The following is a 20671-nucleotide window of genomic DNA, read 5'->3' on the forward strand; positions in this document are numbered from 1 at the left end:
ATTAATGCTTACTCAAATGTGGAAAATAATAATTAAACTAAAAAACTTATTAGTTCATGTTAGGTACCTGTAAGATCTGCATACTTTCTCTCACAGTATGTGGTCTGGTCCCATAAAGCTAATTAGAGCTGTTTTTGGCTCTGGGGGCTATACTGATATTGTGATTTCTTCACTACATTTAATTAATAATTTAATAGGTTATTCACATTATGGTTTGTTATTCTTTAAAAAGTAACCCATTAAAATCAAGTGACTTAATGTCACCAAACACCATGGTATACATAGTTTAGTATTATTTTTTAAATATTCTTTCCCAAGCCTTTATATCAATTTTTTGATGCTATTGTGGTATAAAACCCTAACACTTTCAGATTGTTTTGTATTTTTCCTTATATATTCTTGTTAAACTTTATCACTTGTGCAGATTAAGATTTGACCTTCTGCCCAGTGGTCCAAGTCCACCAGTGCATGCACTGAGTTTAAGAAACCAAACACCACCAGTATCTAAAAGAAGTTCTATTTGAAATATATATTTACATTTACATTTAGGCATTTGGCATTTTCACTATGCAATAGACAAAGTGATACAACAGTTGTACTACTGGTAAGTTGGTCTTCTACGTAAACAATATAGACTACTAGGCTACATTTTAAGAAAAAAGTTCCATCTTGCACCATATTATGATTCTTAAGTTTGTCAGAGAAATCTTTAAAAGTTTTCAGTATTTAACCATATATTATAGGGTCGTCTGGTTAGGAGAGAAATCGAGTAGGCTACCCAATTATCCAAAACAAATGTCCAAAGACATCCTTATATGAGGAGGTTCTTAAAAGAGTCTCAACCTAAAGGACAAAGATTATGCTTTTAATTTTTTTTACTTTTCATTTCTTTAAACATTTTTTTTCATAGCAGAGTACTTACAAAACTACTCAATATTCAGAAACACAAGATATATTTTCATGTGAAGTGGTCGCATTTATTTATCAAGCACTGTTCACTTCCAATGAATTTGTGTGTCAGATGCCATTTCTGAAAGCACTGTAACATTGCAAAGTTTTGCATTGTATCTTGTTTAATACACCCAATTCAATTCAGTGTCATAATTTGCTCAATATGAAAACACTTAAATAACCAAATCTTCTTTGTTACAGGAGTCACTTCCACCACTTATTCAACAGAGCTGATTAAATGAATGAAGTAGAATGATCTTCTGGAGCAGGAAAACTATATTAGTTGGGAAAGGAAATATAGAAGATGTATTCAGGAACAGGACTAGTGATCATTGTATTAGTAGATTTTAGCAAGTAATATTACATCACTTTACACGGTTACTGCAAGCACAACAAAAGCTTGACATCATAAAATGTACTACTGCACATTAAATCTTAAAACCATTACAAATAAACTGAAATATTTGAGATATTCCAACAATCATGGTGCCTTGTAGTGGAAGGGGCAGAAACATCAAATGGCCCTCTGGTGCTAACTTTTCTACATCCCACCAAGCCAACCTAAGTATTACTGATGTACTGCGAATACAACTTGTAGCACAAAAAAGGTTAAGGATCTGTTTCCTGGTTTAGGCTTTCTTATTGACATATGACAGCCATTTGTGTCTAGTACAACCAGCCAGTGTGTGTGATATGTGACATCACTATAAAATCCATGCAGCTGAGTGCACTGTGTGTAATTTGATACATAGCTTTGACTTTACTTATAATTTAGGAAGTATATCACTGTGGTAAGTTTACCTAATACATACTAGTTACTAATACATAGATGCATCCAAAAAAACATTTCTAACTGTGTTGGACTGATGTTTTTTAGTCAGTAAATTAGTGAGCCATTGTAAGGTTATATGTATTGATGAAAACTTATGTAAAAAGCACTTATGTAAGTCACTCTGGATAAGGGTGTCTGGAAAATGCTGTAAATATAAATGTACATACTAGTTCATCAGATAATCATGTTCCAAAAGGGTGGGACAGGCAGGTAAATAAGGCACCTGGGTGTTTCTTAAGTGCATATTAATCCATATTTAATGATCACTGCATTGTGATCATTGTACTCTATATATACGTATGTATGTGTGTGGTTAGTCCTTAAACCATAATTTAAAAAAAGTTTAAACACCACATTTATTTGTACTTTTCCCATTTTGCACAAATGTACAGATCATTATAATGCTACTCATTTTTAACAACACCTTACGGTAGATACGCCAGTCACGACTGAAGAAAAAAAAAACTCGTTATTGCAAAACAAAATCACCTCGTTAGCTTTGTAATTTTAACACCAAATAAGAAAGTATTTAGTCTTCAGTAAATAAGACACATTGGGTGCATCACAGCACAACGCGGGGGGAAATAAAGCTACAGCTGATTATGAAAATATGAGAATCTTATGTTTTCCTGGTGCCTACAAGCGGTGAAGCCAGCGCGCTTCATGGAGCCCGTGAGAGGCCATTTTCTTTAAAACGAGGCTGGGGTTCTGCCGCCACGTGTACAACTCCTCCAAGAACCATACTAAACCTTGTCAGTGTTGTTTATTGACTCATAGCTTTGCCACGTGAGTGAATGATCACTTTTTTTGTGTCATATCACAGAAAGTAGCATGGAAAAGCTACAGAATACAGTTCGTATGTGGGTCTTGTGCAACAGTTGATTCGCTCACTTCCTGAAGGTAGGCGGGATGCAGCAGCAGCAGGCCGTGCACTTTCACAGCCCTCCATTTTGACTCGATTGTCAAAGCCTATGTGCTATGCTATGGTGCTATAAATCTCCAGCAGGGACGCCTGAACTCTCATGTAAATGCAGAAGCACATTGAATTTTGTGGTACTGACGTTACAGCTGAATGTTACTTATGTATAAGATTTACCAAAAGCGCGAGAAACACTATTTCGGTTTAAAGTGTCAGTGGAAGTTCAAAAAATGTTACTTGATTTTTTCCGCTCCATAGAAACTTTTACGACCTCAGTAAACTATATACATGTAAAAAAATAAAATAAAATAAATAATTACGTATCTAATTTATAAACAGTGTATATTATACAGAAGACAACCTAGGCCGCTCGTACAGTGCGACCACGACCGAATCTCCAGACGTACATATGTATAGGCTTTTTAACACATCAATGGGGGAGAAATATCTAGAAGCAAAAGTCATTGGTAGTCACTTGTAGTAATTTACCACGTCAGTATGCGTTTAGTTGGAATTCGAATAAACACAAACGGGGCTTGGGCTAAGCACAAGCTATTTAGATTTCACCCACGACCTGACATGCAGATATGTTGGTTCCGTGATAGGGCACAAGCTTACTACTGCACAGTAGTAAAGAAAGCCCATTGCACAGAAGGACTAGCTGGCCCAACACACGCCCATCTGCTGCTGTGCTCTATACACACATACATACACACACACGTCGACGAGGTCCAGCCCCTTCTCCAGCTACTCCGACAGACCACGTGGTTTCCTCTTTGCAAACAAAAAATTAGTAAATTCGAGTCGCTTTAGAGGCGGTGCCGTCGCCAGGCAGTAGGATCTGTATGACAGTGCAAGGGTACAGCTCTACGTTGAGGGGCAGATAGAGAGAAAAGAAATTCTCGCGATCCCGCCATACTTCTCTACCACTATTCCACCATAACCACCATCACATTAATACCGAGCAATACCGTTTGCTACACGGTGCAGGGAATTCGCCGGGATTGCTACGATCAAGGATTCTCCACTCGCCACCGGACTTCATCGGGCTGCAACGTTACTGTTAGGCGAACTTTCCCCGTATTATTTTAAGATTCTTCTTCGAAATTCTTTCGTTTTCAGTTGCAACTCGGTGAAATTTACACGTGCTTTTCATTTAAACAGTCTCAATATAGATTTTGGACAAATAGTCCGGCGTTTGTAAAAAGAAAAAAAGTTTTTTTTTTTTTAGTTCTGATTTTTTTTTTTTTTTTTTTTTTTACAGGGGAAAGCATTTATTTTTTCCACAATGAACAAGCTATATATTGGAAATTTGAATGAAAATGTGACCGCAGATGACTTGATTAAAACCTTTGAAGACTACAAGATTCCTTACTCTGGGCAGTTTCTAGTAAAAACGGGATACGCGTTTGTTGATTGCCCGGACGACCAATGGGCTATGAAAGCAATTGAAACATTTTCGGGTAAGTAATTCACTGTACCAGCTAGATTCAATGTCACAGTTTCACTTCATTCGTATTGCTTTATGCTTAACAAACTACTTTTACAACTCATTAAGTGCTAAGCACAGAATTCGAAAATATTTTAAAGATGTTGTCTGTGGCTTGTTAACCTATACGTTTCTGCTCTTTCCAGTGTTAAGGAATGAAGTGTGCATTTATTTGAGTCAATGAGTGTAAAATAACTTTAGCCAGGACTGTTAAATATAAGCTACGATCAACCTTTTCTTTATATTTTTTAACTATTGGGTTGCTCTACCATTTTAGTTTTGTGTGGTTAGATCTAGAGCCTGACGATTATACAAACATTGATATAAATTTAGATGGACTTGCAAGAAGCTCAGAAACCTGTCTCCATATTCAGTAGAATTCAAGTCCAGTTACAGAGTGAAATCCCACCCCTCCCCTTTTTGGCTAATAGGCAGCTATAGTAAGATAAACCACGTTTCATGTAGCCTATAGGCCTATTGTAGGAACGTGTTAAAGAAATAGTCGTGAAGTCCCCCGAAGATATCAAAGCTAAATGCAACATTGTTTTTAGACGTGTACTTGTCTACACATAAAATATCTCCTTGCTTGTCCACATATGTTGCATGTGATGTGTGGGCGCTATATAGCACGTAGGACGCCATGCTTTTGCACTGTTAGAATTCGCAGATTAAGAAAGCCCACTTTGTCAAATTATATCCTCCAATGCCTGATTGTAAAGTTTCTGTAGACGTATACGTTAATCAGCGAATAAAGCCTAGAACTGACGTCTATAACCCAGATTATACATACTATATCTTATGGAGCCTGTGTACAGTAAAAATTTCAAATGTGAGAAAATGTTGCAGGGTTGACTGTACTTTACCAGAACAACTCTGTAAAAAAGAGTTTAGCACTAACTTTTTTTTCCTAGTTCACAGAAGAGTTCTATATGTGCATATAAGCCCTTCAATGGTTATGTAGCGAACTACTTTTTCTCCTTTTTTTTCTTTAAATAATTAATTGACACTGAAACAAAGCTCGCTTGTAATGCGTCCTGTAATTAGCATTTAAAATATTTAATATACCCAATGTGTGTTATGCAGTAAGGACCAATGAATGGATTCGGTGGCCTTATTTTGTTTTTGATTTTTTTTTTTATAGGTAAAGTGGAACTTCACGGCAAACGAATTGAAGTAGAGCATTCTGTCCCTAAGAAACAAAGGTATTTGGTTTTACGTTAAATCCTTGCTATGTTGCTGCAAACATGACTGTGTGCATTGTACTATATGGGTTACATACGAGGGAGGTGCACATACGAGTATGTCTCGCCCTTTTGCTTTAGTCTTCTTGAATCTCAAATTTGTGGCTATATGGGATTTTAATAATACAACGTAGCTCAGTGTCTTTAGCTATGTTTCAAAACGCCTTCTTGTTTTTTTCACATCTCGAATATTTTTTTTTAATTGTGACATTGTGGCATTTGATAGGCCTAGTTCACAAGCACAAAAGACAGTAGGCTGTGAATGGCGCATCACGTGCTTTTACAGGAATATTTTTCTTTTAATTTGAATGCTATTTTTAGGCTATGCTTTTATTTTATAGAAAAGAAAATAACATCGACGTTGTTACTGTCGTTTACTGCAGTGCTTTTCATTACTCCGTTTCATACATGAAGAAAGGCTTTGGTCTAAATTAAGGCCTAGGCCTAGGCCTCGAAGGATCTTTTGTTGAGTCATAAACTCTATGCTGTTGTTCATGAAGGATCGATGGACTAACACTCTTAACGTTGTGTTTTTAAAAAGCGGTCATTAAGTTGCTCTGCCTCTCACCCGTTCTAAACGTATAGAGGTAATTATGTTCACGTTACCATGCATACGATTTGCACTTTAAAGAATCTGCATTTGCGTGAAATAAAAGGGTAACTGTTTTAATGCAGGCGTATTTTGTGTTCAGTGCTTATAGTGAAGGTGTTTGGTTAAGATCCTTCATAAGCTAAAATTGTGTCTACCTTGGGTTTAGTGGGCAGCGACAGGGCGCTCCAATGGCCTAGCGGACTGTGTTTATTACAAAAAAAAAAAAAATCCATCCTGCCCACTTTCCTCACCCCACTCTCAACCCGTTAAAAATTAGCATAGCCATTCACAAAAAACCCACTAACCAAATTAAACGACAGTCATGCACTACCGTGTGTATGCATCAAATATGTGAAGTTGACGTGAAAACAAATCAGACCATATATATATTTGAAAAAAAAAAAAAAAAAACTGCGTATCTTGATATCCTACATTTTGTGATATCCGTTATTATTCAGTCATGTCAAGTGGGTGCCACTAAAGAGGTAGACCAATGCCTTAAATACTGTTGCTTGCTCGATTTAACAGTGGACATTAAAATATATATTTATTTCTATACCGTGGAAGGTCAAATATGAGTACGCATCCGCAAGTTTAATGAATTTGTGCCTAAATTTGGACTTGCGTTTAATGCTCCGTTTTCGTAGCCATCTAAAAGTCACTTATAGGAACAATTAAATGTGGTGCTTTACATATTGCTTTGTGTCCTTTTTTTGGTCATCGTGCTCTGTCCTGTCTAAAACCAAACACACGCAGAAAAAAAATTGAATTAAAAGCCAGGTTGAAATGACACGTGGTTGCCATCATTGTGAAAAAGCAATTCAACGTCAGCAAATAAAATGGCGCCCAACGCGTCCCTGACTGCTGAAACCCATATGAAGGCTCCTGTTTCTGGCTGCACAGAAGTTCGTGGAAATGCCTAGAAACCTGGATTTATTGATGCACGCACGCTGAACACACCAAATGAATGTCGTTGTTCATAATAAAAATAATAATTAAAAATATTATTATATTACTAGTAGTAGTAGAGACATTATTGTGTGCTCGCTATCAGATAAATTCTCTACGTAACGTTAACTGTTTATCTAAAAGAATTCTCTGCGTTTTATAGACTCTTAATACATACACTTGGTGTGTATATCCAGATAAACTACATTTCGTCCCTAATATTTAATTCGGTCTAAAAAGTCTAAATTAAAAGACAAGAAACTCATGTGAAAGACGAGGAACGCTAATTGGGTCAAAGGTATCGTAGCTCCTTCGCCGCCATTTTGACTCTCCTAGGTCTTCGCCTATAATTCGCACGACAGAAAATTTAAATATCGAAATTAACACCAAGGTCTGCTCCTGAATGCTTTTCAATATATCTCAGTGTGTAACTTGTGTGTGTGTGTGTGTGTGTGTGTGTGATTTAAAATACAGTGTGAACCAGAGGGGGAAAAAACCCTGCTTGGTCAGTGCTAAAACAATAAAACAACAAGGACCGAGTGTTCTTGCAATGGGCAGGCCATAGAAGCAATAGAGTTGCCTATGGAATGTGTCTCTTCCTTACTGTCTTGTATTCAGAAGTGAAACGAGAAATAGCTCATTTTTCACCATGGCAATGGGTCAAGAAGCCTTAACATGCAAATGACATCACAAATACCTATCCATGTGAAACAAAAAAGGCTGACCCTAATGAACATTGTTGTATAAAGCTAAAATATATTAGGAAAAAATAGATATTGAGGAAAATATGCAGACATGCAAGCTGCATGCAGGAGTGTATGGCAGGCCTGTGGCGCATTCCTATACTCCATGCTTAATGTTGATTTTGCATAAGCTGGTATGAACATCTGAAGGCTTCTAAAAGATTCGGAAGATAAGGAGATGTCACACATCACCTGTTGAGAGACAGTTGTTCAGAGGTGTATTAAGATCTAGCCCATATATGAAAGCACCATATCTCTATTAGACAGTAATCGTCTCTGTCAGCTTTATTAATGCATACACTCTGTTCAGAACAAATTAATTAGCTTATAAGAAGTATTACAGGAATGTGTACTTTGAGCTATTAATTGAAACATTAGTAAATGTTTACATTTACATGTTGCAGACTTGTAGGATCTGTTTTTTCATTAGTTCATCTGTTTTTGTTAATTAAAACATGATTAGTATTAGTTAATTGCTTGTATGTGTGTGTTTCCCCCTTAAATTCGTAATGCTGACAGTTAAAAAATTTTATTCCAACTTGATTACAGCTGACGGGTAAAAAAAAAAAAAAAGGGATGTGGTGTTTTTATCTGTTTCACCTTGTCCAAAAATAAATAAATAAATAAATAGTAAGGGAAATATGGTGTATGAGTGCATGCTTGGAAAATTAGTTACCAGATACCTACAGGAGAAAAAGTAATAATTGAACAACGCTTTAAAAGTAAGTTAGTGCAGGAATGTTGATTTTTCATTTTATTTATTTATTTTCCGCTGTTGCTGTTTACATAAAGCTCACTCACTTGCCAATGATCACATTATTTATACTGTGCTAGTTTGTTTTGTAAACAAATATATTTTACTTGTGACAATGAAATTTTTAGGTCTCTTTAAGGAATGACCTCTCCTTCCGCATTTGTAGAAGTGCTAGACTGCCTTTTATAATGGCGAGTAGCTGTAAAGGTGTTGTTTTTAAGGCGGAATGTATTTTAAAGGCTGTGATTGGTCTGTTCTTTAGAGTGCATTTCAATGTTGAAGTAACAGTTTGGTTACAGAGTATAAAGAAGGCTCATATAGTAGGAGTAACTATTGTTATTCTTGACATTGCAAGTCATTCCATTACAAGGATTCTGTGTGAAAGGATGTAATGACTGCCGTGACTTTGTAACAGGACGCATGTAAACAAATTGGTCGCCTACTGCAACCATATAATATTTTCTTATATACTGCATAATATTTCACATAATGTTTGAGCTCAAAAATGTGCAGTGAACATTTGTAATGGTAGTCCTGAACCACAGCAGTTGCTTGCTTGGTCCCCCTCCCTCCTTTTCTCTCTTTCCTTCTACTCGATCACCCTCCTTCCTCTCCATCCCCGTTTGTGATCATAGTACTACAGAAGGCAGGAGGAGGAGCTAAAGCAAGAGGGGGAGCGACCAATCAGGAACCATGAACACCTGTGTGCACATTCTGAGAAGCAGTTGACTGTGTTGCATGAGAGGCCACCTCTCTTACACACACATACACACGTGCACTCTTTCTTTCTTCCTCTGGTTCTCTCGCCCTCACACAATCAAGCTAGAATGCTGGGCACACACCCAGATACAAAAGAACCGCATTTCTAGCATTTTATTTTGCTCCATATGGTAAGTTATATGCTACCAGGCCAGTACAATGTACATGTAGGCGTGCTTTTAGCTGGGTCATTTGACCAGCATGACTCTCAGTGGGCTTGCTTGTTCAGGAGAGGAGAAGAACTGCGAGAACAAGGGAAGAAGAGAGGAGAGGGGGAGGGGGATGGGGATTGTAGGGGCGTTGTACAATGACACTTCCTCCAGGGCTTCCCTTCTCCGCCATTGTGGATTGTCTGAAAATGAGGACTGGAGCTTTGGGTGTGGAGAAGAAAAGCAATTAAAGATTGGAAGCAAGAACGACATGACTGTTGTGTGCATGTGTGTTGATGCTTTTGATGTCGTAGGGTTGAACTATGTGCTCCTGCCTGTTTAAGAATGTTCCTCTATGTTAATCTGTTTTCCCATTATTTTTAACTATCTGTCCTGTTTTATTTAAGGGAAATGAATTCCTATATGATGTGAGTGTTGGTGTTTTAGCGCCCTCAACATAGCACTAGCATGTAGTCTATAAACAAACGGGCCTTTTAAGAAAATAAAAATATTGAAACTAGATGAATATGAGGTAAATTAATAATGTAGAGAAACGTATTTAGAAAAAGTGATGGTAAAATGATAAATAGTGTGGTGGTTGCATTTTAGGCATTTGGTGTCTCCATACATCAAGAAAGCAGTAATGAAAATGCAAAGTTTCACTTCCCCAAATCTTTGGATTGTACGCAAGTGCCTGCTTGAACATGCATTGCACATGTGCGCACACAAAAATAGTTAAAAATCTGTAATTTATCTTTAAGCCTTAACTAAAGCTTCAAGTCATGTAAACTAGAACACTAGAGGTGGTATATAATTAGGTCAAAGCTGCTGTTGTGAAATAAAAATTTTAAGCTTATTTTCTTTTTTTTCCACCTATTAAACGAAATTTTAGGCTGGTAAAGAATGTAGACCACGTACAACAGGTGATCTTGTATATAAATTGAAAATGAACAAATGTCAAAACATGTTTATCACTTGTGTGTAGGTTGCCTCAAGTAGTCATAATTTACCATTTGTAAACTATTCATAAAAACATTTAAACAGTTTCTCTCCCTTTGTGAGGTGTGCTGCCCCAAATCTCCTTCAGTATTTGCAAACTGTGGGCAAGCACTTTAGAAAAGCATTGCAAAAAAATCAGGGTAAAAAAAAGAAAATAAAGAAGGCTTGTTGAAAATTATAACAGGGGTGATACTGTTTAAAAAAAAAAAAAAAGTTTAATACGTAAATTGATCGCAAAAACATTAAAAAAAAAAAAAAAAAGGTTTTACTGTAAGCTAAATGAAACCATTAACTTATAAAAATAAAAGATTTTGCTGCAGGTAGGAAATTAGTGAAAAATATTTTTAAGCTCAAAACACCAAAATTTCTAATATAAATAACAAGATCAATTGGGAAAATTGCTGCTAATTAGATTTCTGTAGCTAGTTTTTCAAGTAGGTAATTGATCTTGATTTGGTGTAATTTTGCACATGTCTAGTTGTTGATCTGGGTTCTCTGAAAGCATAAATACTTGACAAAGAGGGGGAGGAAACATCCTGAAATAAAAATTATTTAACTTGGATCTCTGAGAGGTTGCCAGTTTTACCTTGTATCTATAGTCGAGAGAAGAGATGCTAGTGGCAGGACTCTGAAGGGTACAGCAGCATAACAGAAGCATCACCTAATTTTATTCTTACCAGACAATGCTGATGATGAAATATTCTTCCTATTTAAACATTCAAATTTCATGTCATAGCATGGTCTACTATTCAAATTTCTCACCCATACATGCATTAATTAGCATGGGCCCTCCTCACATCCATCCTAAAATGCAAACTTGGCAATCTGGATATCAAGTTGAAGCTTCTACCATCCCAAAACAAAGAAAGGGTTGACTGTGCAGATAGTGAAACTAAAAGGATGTGACCTCTTAATGCTTGATGCCGAGCACAAGTAAAGGTTACTCTAGAGTCCTGGTAGCCTTTACAGGAGGCTATGATTTAAATAATATGAAATATAAGCCGAACATGATTTCTTGGTTAATTTGGTTAACTGGGAGTGAACATGTAATTAGATTGGTAATGTAGCTATCATAACATGTGCTGTCTGCTTTTATGGTTTTATTTGTGGCACTTTAGAAATTTGTCCTCAATGCAGTGCATTTATCTGATTAATCCAATAGAATTAAATATAACCTCTATTATTTAGACTCCTTGTGACCTTGTGTGATTAATCAAATAGAGTTTTGCTGGATACTGTTTGTTCTGTAAATGACAATTTTGTGATCTTCACTTAGGTGAAAATTGCTAATGAGTTAAGATGTCATGTTTTGTAATCTGTAAGATAGTTACTTGGACCAGTTATAGTACCCTTGCAAATGTTTGTATTACAGTTTAGTTAATAACAAACCTTAAATACTTTACTGGAATTAAAATGCTGTATTCAATGCTGATGTGAAATTAATGATGCAGACTGCATTCTCGAACTGGAATGGAGCTTTTGTTCATAGAAAAAGCCATTCAAGAGAAAAGTTTGCTAACAGTCTGGTTTAAACATGCCTCAGGTACTTTGTGGTACATGATGGCTGATACTGGGACTAGAGTTCAAATGCCATTTTTTATGATGCTTTTTTTTTTTCCCGAAGACTCACTCGTTTCTAAATCTCTGCTTCACTTACTTCCTTCTCCCCCGCATTGAGTTTAATTTGAGGCAGCGTGATGTTATATGCCAGTTACAGTTATATGCCTTTGTACCATGCCACAAAAACTCATAACATACTCTATACATTTTTAATAAATACGGTGTGGTGAGCATGAGTGCATAAATCAAGCCGCATTTGTATAGAACAATGCCTTTCAGGTAAATGCAAGCAGATATTTGTTGGGTGCTGTGACCAGTAAAAGTGATATTGTTGTGTATGGCATGAGCATTCAAAATCAGCCGTGTAGCTTTACAAATATGTTGTCAAAGTCTAAGACGTGTACTGTAAGTGGTGAATTGCTATATGTTTTGTTATACCCTGACTGCAATAAATAGAAGTATAGTTTCATTCCCATGCTACGTATGCATAATTTCATCAACAGTGCAATTTGCATACATGCAGTTTGCATTTCCTATAACTTGTAACTTCAGATGAAGGTAAAGCGAGCAGTTAAGTGTGAGGTGTACACTTTTTTTTCTATCTTCTGCACTTCTTATTGAAATAGATCTATTCTATCTGCTTTTTTAAACTCCTTTTTTCATCTTCTACATGATAAAAATGTATGTGCAACTGCAAAATATATTCTTTCTGTATAGAATTGCTATAGGATATAGGTCAGGACATTTGGTCAAATTGTCACATCATAAGACAATGGGCTAATCACCAGAAATAAACTGCACTACGGATGTATGCATGCTAGTGCAATGTTTGTCCCCATTCAGACTAAAAACTAAAAATATAGTTCAATCTGGAAAAAACAAACTTAACGAAACAAAATGTGAGTTAATTCTTTAATCTTGTTTAAGACTTTTTTTTTTTTTTACTTTTGGGAAAATGGTTATAGACTACATTTTCAGATTTTAGTTCAGGTACGCTCAAAGCTATTCGTTTTATACCCTTAGTTAAATGCCGTTAAACATGGTGCACCCTTTAACTTAAGCTACGTTATTGGACCTTAGAAGGAGGAGATTATTTAGGTTGGACACCTTAATGTACTTTGTTTATATTGTAAACAAAACAAATACCTATACCTTACCTTTTTGTTACAAGTGTGTGGAGATAATTATTTTTTAATTGTGTGATATATATTTTCAAAATATTTTAAGTGGATTTTTGTCATTTCTGTCCTTAACTCGTGTGCATGTAAATATATTGGAACGAACCATTGTTTCTTCAGGACGATGTTGCAACACCTGGCAATATTTGCTCATTACTTTGGACTACATAAAGCATATACATGACAGTTTAAAGCAAATACAAGATGTACACAGGAGATCGTATGCTAAAAAGACAGGACAGCAGAACCGTTATAGATGGACGACATCGTTGCAATCTTTTGTCTATAAGTTGTTAATTCTATTCTATCATGCAGGTGGATCGAAAAAAAATATATGGAAAGATTTATAGCAATTGCAATGGTAAAACAAGGCTGATTTTTTTTGTTTTATTTAATTTATAGGGCAACTTTAAGTGTCAAACTTGTACATTTACATATGAATTAGACTTGTAGGACTGACTTTTGTTCATATAAAATGTGTTTGGGGGGGGGGGGGGACAACTAGTGAAGTAAAAGCCCAGAGTTGTCCTTAGGTAAAAAAATAGTCTTTTCTTTTTATTTAAATTGATCTGGTGTTAGTTCTTTTTCCTATAATTTTAGTTCTGTGAAGTCTATTTTGTAAAGAGTGTTTTTTTTTTTTATTAATTTATTTGTAAAAGACCAGTATATAATTAGTTTGAGAAGTGTGTAATTACCTTTTGTATATTTTATTGTACCAAAGAAAGGACAAAAAATGTGTATAAATAGGCCTTGCTATATTATCCATGAAACATTGTATAATTCTGTGCTATAAGGTCAGTTTAAAGGACAAAATTAACCTATTCCATGTATAATGGAGGTGAGACTACATTAACTAGTGCTATGTGAATTGGTGTCAATGGGTTAAGGATTCCCGTAAAAAGATCAGTCAAACATATATGATCTGCTTTTTTTGTGCCAAGGAAAAGTTAACTTCAATCCAACGGATTGCTGTTAAACTATAAATTGTAGTTGTTGTTTTTTGTTTTGTTTGAATTTGTTATGGCTCTTAAAACTAACTGACTATGAATTAAAGCTCCACAGTTATGTTCAATAATCATTGTTGCTTTTACAGTGTTCTAAAGCAAAACCTGAGTACTTATATAACGCACTTCAAACCCTACTGTATCTTTGAAAGCTGTAAAAGCTGTAATCTCATGGTTTAGTGATTTATTCTATGTTTTTTTTTTTTTCAAATATGCGTGGTGTTTCAAAAAATAGTGTTTTAGTTTAGACATATTATTTGTCTTCTCTTACATTTTTAAAATGTTACTTAAAAAGTAGTACTTTCATAGAACACCATAGGACCATATAACACAAACGGAAAGCGGGTATTTTTCTTCCTACAATCTTCTTTTCCCCTTACATCTTTGCAGCACCCTCCCACTCAGCCTCAATCAGTTAAAATGGAGGCCTTGTGTCACATGGTTTCCACACAGGCATGTGCTGGTCTGATCATGCTATGTCCTCCTTCTGCACACACGCTCGATCATGCTAAAGCCACAGAGAGAGGGGGAAGGGCCAGCAAACCTCCACCCATGCTGCAACTCTCCCTCCTCCTTACCCAAACGTATATGAAATCATGAGTTACTCTCACGTGATCGCGCCATAAGCTGAAAACATGGTGCCTGCTAAGCTGTAGAACAAATTTGCATGTGCACATAAAATAATACATAGGTGTGTATGTGTTCGTATGTGTGTGTGTGTGTGTGTGTATATATATATATATATATACTGTGTGTGTATGTATGTATATGTGTGTGTGTGTGTGTGTGTGTATGTATATATATATATATATATATATATATATATACACATACATACACACACAGTATATATATATATATATATATATATATATATATAACGTGTTTTTTTTAGTTTGTTATATATAAAATTAAAGAAAGTGTTTGTTTTATATTTCTCAGATTTTCAAGTTAAGCAAAGGACGATTTATGTAATTTAATAGGTTAATGTCACCCCGTGATCTCCAAGGCCCTGATTAAATTTTTTTACTTGTGTGTTAATTCATTTATTTATTTTTTACCAACATTTTTATCTTAATAATTAATACACACATCAACACCCTGTAGCCAGACAGGGTTTAACCAATGTATTTTAAGTAGACGTATTGCCAGACAGCACTAGACAATGAGTGTTAACATGGGGGGAATGAACTGTAATATGAGCATTAAAAAAAAAAAAAAAAAGAAGGCAGAAGTTGTTAGATTGCTGTAGAGGAAGACGGGGTGTACCCTAGCAGTCAGCTACGTGTAACATTGAAGAATTCCATATTCTCTGCATTTACTGATGCAACAGAACAAGAGGACGGGGGTTTACTTCACACTGTCTAAACTGCCTTGAAATACACTTTTAGGTGACGTAGACATAAATATTTCATAATTGTTCATGTATTATGGTCTATAAATTTCTTAAACTTCCCAATAAATGGTAAAGCTTTTGTTCTATTTTATAAAATTTCAAGTGATCAGCAGAACTACATATACAGTATACCTTAATAGATGCAACAAAATGCACCCTGATTCGTTCTTGTTAAACCTCTAGAAGTTAATTGTGCTCCAAAAGACAAGTAATGCTTTACCATTTGTATTTGGCAGGAATTATTAGGATCTGCCAAGACAAAATCTACTACATAAAGTTCAGTCTTTTTTTTTTTTTTTTTTTTTTAAATCCATGTCTTAAAACATGTATGGTTATATTTTAGAATCTTAAGTGGTAGTAATTATTTACATTGTTGTGCATATTGTTTTATTTAAAATAAAAACAAGTTGTGTAGCTTGAGAATATCTATTCTTGTTTATAATTACATGATTGCTCCTGCACTTAGCTTTTTATGTACTAACTTTATGTAGTAGTCTGACTTTAAGACTTCTGCTGTTTGTAATGTTAATTTTAAAATAAATAAAGCCACATATTCTAAGAATCTTTGTTGGCTTCATGTGATTTAATCACTTCGCATGAACTTTTTTTGTTTTTACATTTGGCATCTTTTTTCTTTTGGGCTTTATTAAGGGCATTTGCTTTTAGTAAATGAGTTTGGAGAACATTTTCACAGTGTAAATAACATTTTTGACATAGTTTTTTGGTTGTGATAATCTGTGCTCTCTGGAAGGAAGATGGGGTGAAAGATTTAGATTTTAAGTCTATATATAAACTTTGTACTTTGAACAAAATGTATCATCAGATAGCAGAATCTTTGATCTAGCCCAGTATTTAAGCTTTGTTACATTGTTCTGCTTTTGTGCCTCTTCTCACTGCGATGCTGTAACACAGGTTTGTCATGTTTGCTGAGAGAACCTTTTTCATATGTGTATTGGCGGTCAGACCATTTAATAAAGAGCAGACGAATGTGTTTTTTGTTTTGTTTTTTTCCCCCTGAAACCAAGCAAGCCATCATTACCGATTAGCTTAAATAACAATTGCAAACATTTCGCTGAACCCTTGATTGCTTGTTTTCAAAAACATGTGTCTGTTTACACCGTACGTTCGATGTTTGTAAGGAATCACTTTAATTTAACTACCCAAAAGGCAGAATCTGTATGGCCCTACTCTAGGCCTTCTTGTAGAAGCGCCTTAATACACGAGACTGGAGTAATGGCGACGTATTTTACGCAGTAGTATATGGAGCATGGATGCACACGTTTCTATAGCGCTCTACTTTAACACTCCCTCCTCTCCTGTGTCGGGAGTGGGCGGGTCCGTGATTGCGCGCGCGCCGCCTCTTTCACGCTGCTGTAGTATTCTCGAGTAGCTCTGTGACTTTATGAATGAAGGCAGGTCTCCCCTTCTCCTCTGTGCCTGCACAGCGCTGCATAAACAGCGGAGCATTGCAGAAACACGGGATTAAACAGCACAGTTCCTTCCTATCCCTTACATCCTAGCACTCAATGTTGTCTTGTTGCATTTTCCTTTACATTTTACCATCATAATGATTATATATATACACATGAATATGGATAAACCAAGCAGTAATGCCTGAATGAGATGTGATGTTGAATGATTGGACGACCAATCTTCAATAATAATAAAATAAGAAATTATTTAGCACATTGTAATAATCTTATCATAATGCATGGTTACCACGCTTAACTTTTGTTTCCCTACCAATACCTACAAATAATTAAAAATGATCACATGCACATATTCCTACATGGAATAAAATTACAGCAGAGCTGACATGGTTGCTAACAAAGTCCTCATGTGTGTATGTGCCTGGAATAGTGGTCTGTGCGCGCACACGCATGTGAGCGCGCTTCATTGTGGGTAATCGGGCGTTGTCAGGAGAATATGGCTGCTTACAGTCTAAAATGGCTGAGTGAAAATTCACTTGCTGTCAACCACACAGCATGCACAAAGCAGATAATGAATTAACTTGAGTGAGATAGGTTAACCATTTAACGCCAAAAAGTGTTGTGTTTACTGGAATGATGGGTTTGCTTTAATTTGTACGCGTTTTTCCATGTTGTCGTACGGTAGGCCTACTGACTAAAACATCTTATGTAGCGAAATATTCGTGCTCTACAAAGAAGATAAGTGTAAACATAGATACCTTTTAATATGCAGTTTTCGAGAAAACGTCTTGAGGCGAGACACTATCAGTAGAAACCAAACAATACAGGTCACGCCAATAATTTTTAATTTGTTTAAAGGACTCTATATAATATATTCTCTTATTGTAGTAATTAAAAATGTCAAAAAGTTTTTATCCTCCACTATTTATTTTAACTCGAGACCACTATACTATCTTAAATATTCAAGAAGACTTAACCCCGACCTACTTTCCCCGCAATCATACAAGACTATGTATCACAGATGTTTTCTATTAGGTCAGCGTATTTAGCTTAACATGCGACATATATGTTTTTTCCCCCCCCATACAAACACGCACGAGTGGCAACTTAGAAAGCCACATTTTCATTCTTATTTTAAAATGCTTTAGTTCCCTAAAATCTATTCTACACGACTTGCAATGAAGAAATTATTTGTACTTTAGCTCTAATCAAAAGACTAATGCAGAGGATCTTTTTAATGTTATTGTAGATTTAGTTTTTACTGACAATGGCAGAAACATTTTATAACAGCACGTGGTCTTTTCAACAGAAAACTTTCCTGTAGGCCTAAATGTCTTTTCTGTACATTCGAAAGTCTTGAAGGTGTCTTCACAGTGAAAATGTGAAACAGTAAAAACTGTTTTGATTCAAACATCAGCTGAAGGCTAAAATTGTTATTGTTTATTCATTTATTCTAAATGTAACAATTTCATTAGACAAAATCTCATTTGGATGAGATTCGAACTGGATGAATATTGTGTGTGTGTTTATACATAACTCGGTTTAAGGCTACCAATAATCACAACAAATAGATAAAGGCTTAAGCTCCGCCCACTTTCCAATCATATAAATCAATATACAATCAACGCAATCATATAAAGCCAGATGTTTTATATTAGGTCAGTGTAGTAAGCATACCATGTGACATACATGTCGTTTTTTTTTTCTATATAAACACACGAGTGGCAACATGTCACCTTTTTAATTTTATTAAATAAAAAAAATGCCTTAATTGTTGATTCGTTACCAATACCTACATTCAATTATAAAGCAGTGATGTAGCGGTTATATTTCACTGGGGGAAAAAATAGGATTACATGCACACACTCGTATGTTTAATACAATTACAGCAGGGCTGACATGGGTGCTAAACAAAGTCCTCGATTTATTACAATATATGATCTATAACAATCAAAGCTATCAGAAAACGTTAGTTATTATATTTAGTTATCTTCTTTGTCCTTTTTTGTCTTTTTGCTTTTTAGAGAAAGACAATACATATATATTTTTTTGTTGTTTATTATCTTTGGTAACCTATTACGACAGTGACTCCAGTTTGGCTATATGGCAGATAAAATGTTAATTGGCGGCGACTTTCCCCTTTTAAATTGCGGCATTACTCGTTAGCTTGGTGCTCGGGGCAGAACGAAAACCTGCTCTGGCTGATTGGCCACATTTGTTTGTACAAGAAAAAAATAAAAGATGCAGGGCAGGTTTCCCCCCTACTTTTATGATAGTTGCACATCCGTTAATACTAGTAGCTGCTATGTACCGGCAGCATAGAGTTTACACAGATACTGCAATGATGTGATATTTTTTAGTATTACTTTAAAACCTTTAAAATATATTTAATAGAAAAACGGTATGTAGTTCAAGCTTTATTCATCTCCACCTGGGTGCACCTGAATTACTGCTCTTGTAAAGAGTGGGTGGGGGAAGGACTTGTTGAGAATTTGCCTAAACTATAAACCTGGATAGGTTTATAGCTTAGAAAAACCCTGGATTGCATGGGCTAGTTTGGACAAAACTAACCTATAGCAGTATATACTGTGCATTTTCATGAAGGTGCTGGATATTCAGTATTATACTGTATAGTGATTAGGGTGTGGTTTGGACAGAAGATAGACTCGTATGCATTTCTAATGGACCAACACACGCATAAAAGAACAATTAACACATTCTTGAGACTGCAGTGTTCATCTCAGGCTTGCACGTTACCAATTACAGTTAAATTGAACCAGAACATCCAGTGTCTCACCCCCCCCCCCCCCCCCATACATGTCAAGATTGTGGAGTCTAAATGTACAATGCAAACTGCACCAGTTCCTTTCTTGCGTTTGACTGCGCGCTTCTGCAGCGTGATCTGAGCAAAATGTAGACTACACCTGGACATTTACCGTTAATGCAGAAAAAAACAGCAATCAGATAAAGCAATAATAGATAATATCGAGCTTAAGGCAGTGTCGCATTGCCCCTTGTATAACAAATGTGCATAATATGATGATAATAAAATGGCGCACGCTTCTCATTGTCATACGCCTAATAATAATTCGTTGTCATTTACCGCATTGATTCACCCCAAAGTTCGGTTAATGGAGCATATGTGGTAAGTCGCATTTCGTGTGTTTGCATCGTCATAGGTTACACTAAACCAGAGGTTTATAGTACATTTTGTATGAAAACTTACTGATCTGTGTGTGGGTGTGTGGGTGTGTGTGTGTGTGCGCGCGCGCTTTTCCCTGTGCTCAGGAAGACTAATAAGAATAGGTGTTCTAAAAACCAGTTTTGGCTTTCTGTAGCATAGGATAACCTAATTATATAAACCAATGGCACTGAAAATCAGTCGTACAGCAATTATTATTTTTGTTATTTAGATCTACATTACGTATAACGTATAAAATGAATTATTTGTAAAATAAATGAGTGTAGTTTCACTTTGCAAAACTGTGCCAAAGGCAACCTGTGTTTGTTTGTATTGTCTTTTTTTTTTTTTTTTGGATTTTATGGCGATTTGCATGATTTTTGACCGAAATAATACAGATCTGGTTAAATAAAGCGAGTGGGGCCATTTTAGTTCTCGCGCCACACTCACGAAATGGCGCACGCGAGACGGCGGGTTCGAGAGAATGCTGGGGTTTTTTTTGTTTTGTTTTATTTTAATACGAATTTACATTGTCGTTGGCCTAAC

At 35.8% G+C, this 20671-nt stretch overlaps 1 protein-coding gene across 1 annotated transcript in view; it reads left to right on the forward strand.

The window, feature by feature from the left end:
• Positions 1-3515: 3515 nt before the first annotated feature.
• Positions 3516-20671, forward strand: part of igf2bp1 (insulin-like growth factor 2 mRNA binding protein 1) — a 35131-nt gene continuing 17975 nt past the window's right edge. The window contains exons 1-3 of the mRNA XM_053514755.1: positions 3516-3764; positions 3967-4165; positions 5333-5393. Coding sequence (XP_053370730.1) covers positions 3991-4165; positions 5333-5393 — 236 coding nt within the window. The 5' untranslated portion in view covers positions 3516-3764; positions 3967-3990. The remainder of the gene's footprint in view (positions 3765-3966; positions 4166-5332; positions 5394-20671) is intronic.

Source organism: Clarias gariepinus, chromosome 16 (genome assembly GCF_024256425.1).
Source record: "Clarias gariepinus isolate MV-2021 ecotype Netherlands chromosome 16, CGAR_prim_01v2, whole genome shotgun sequence".
Classification (NCBI taxonomy): Eukaryota; Metazoa; Chordata; class Actinopteri; order Siluriformes; family Clariidae; genus Clarias; species Clarias gariepinus.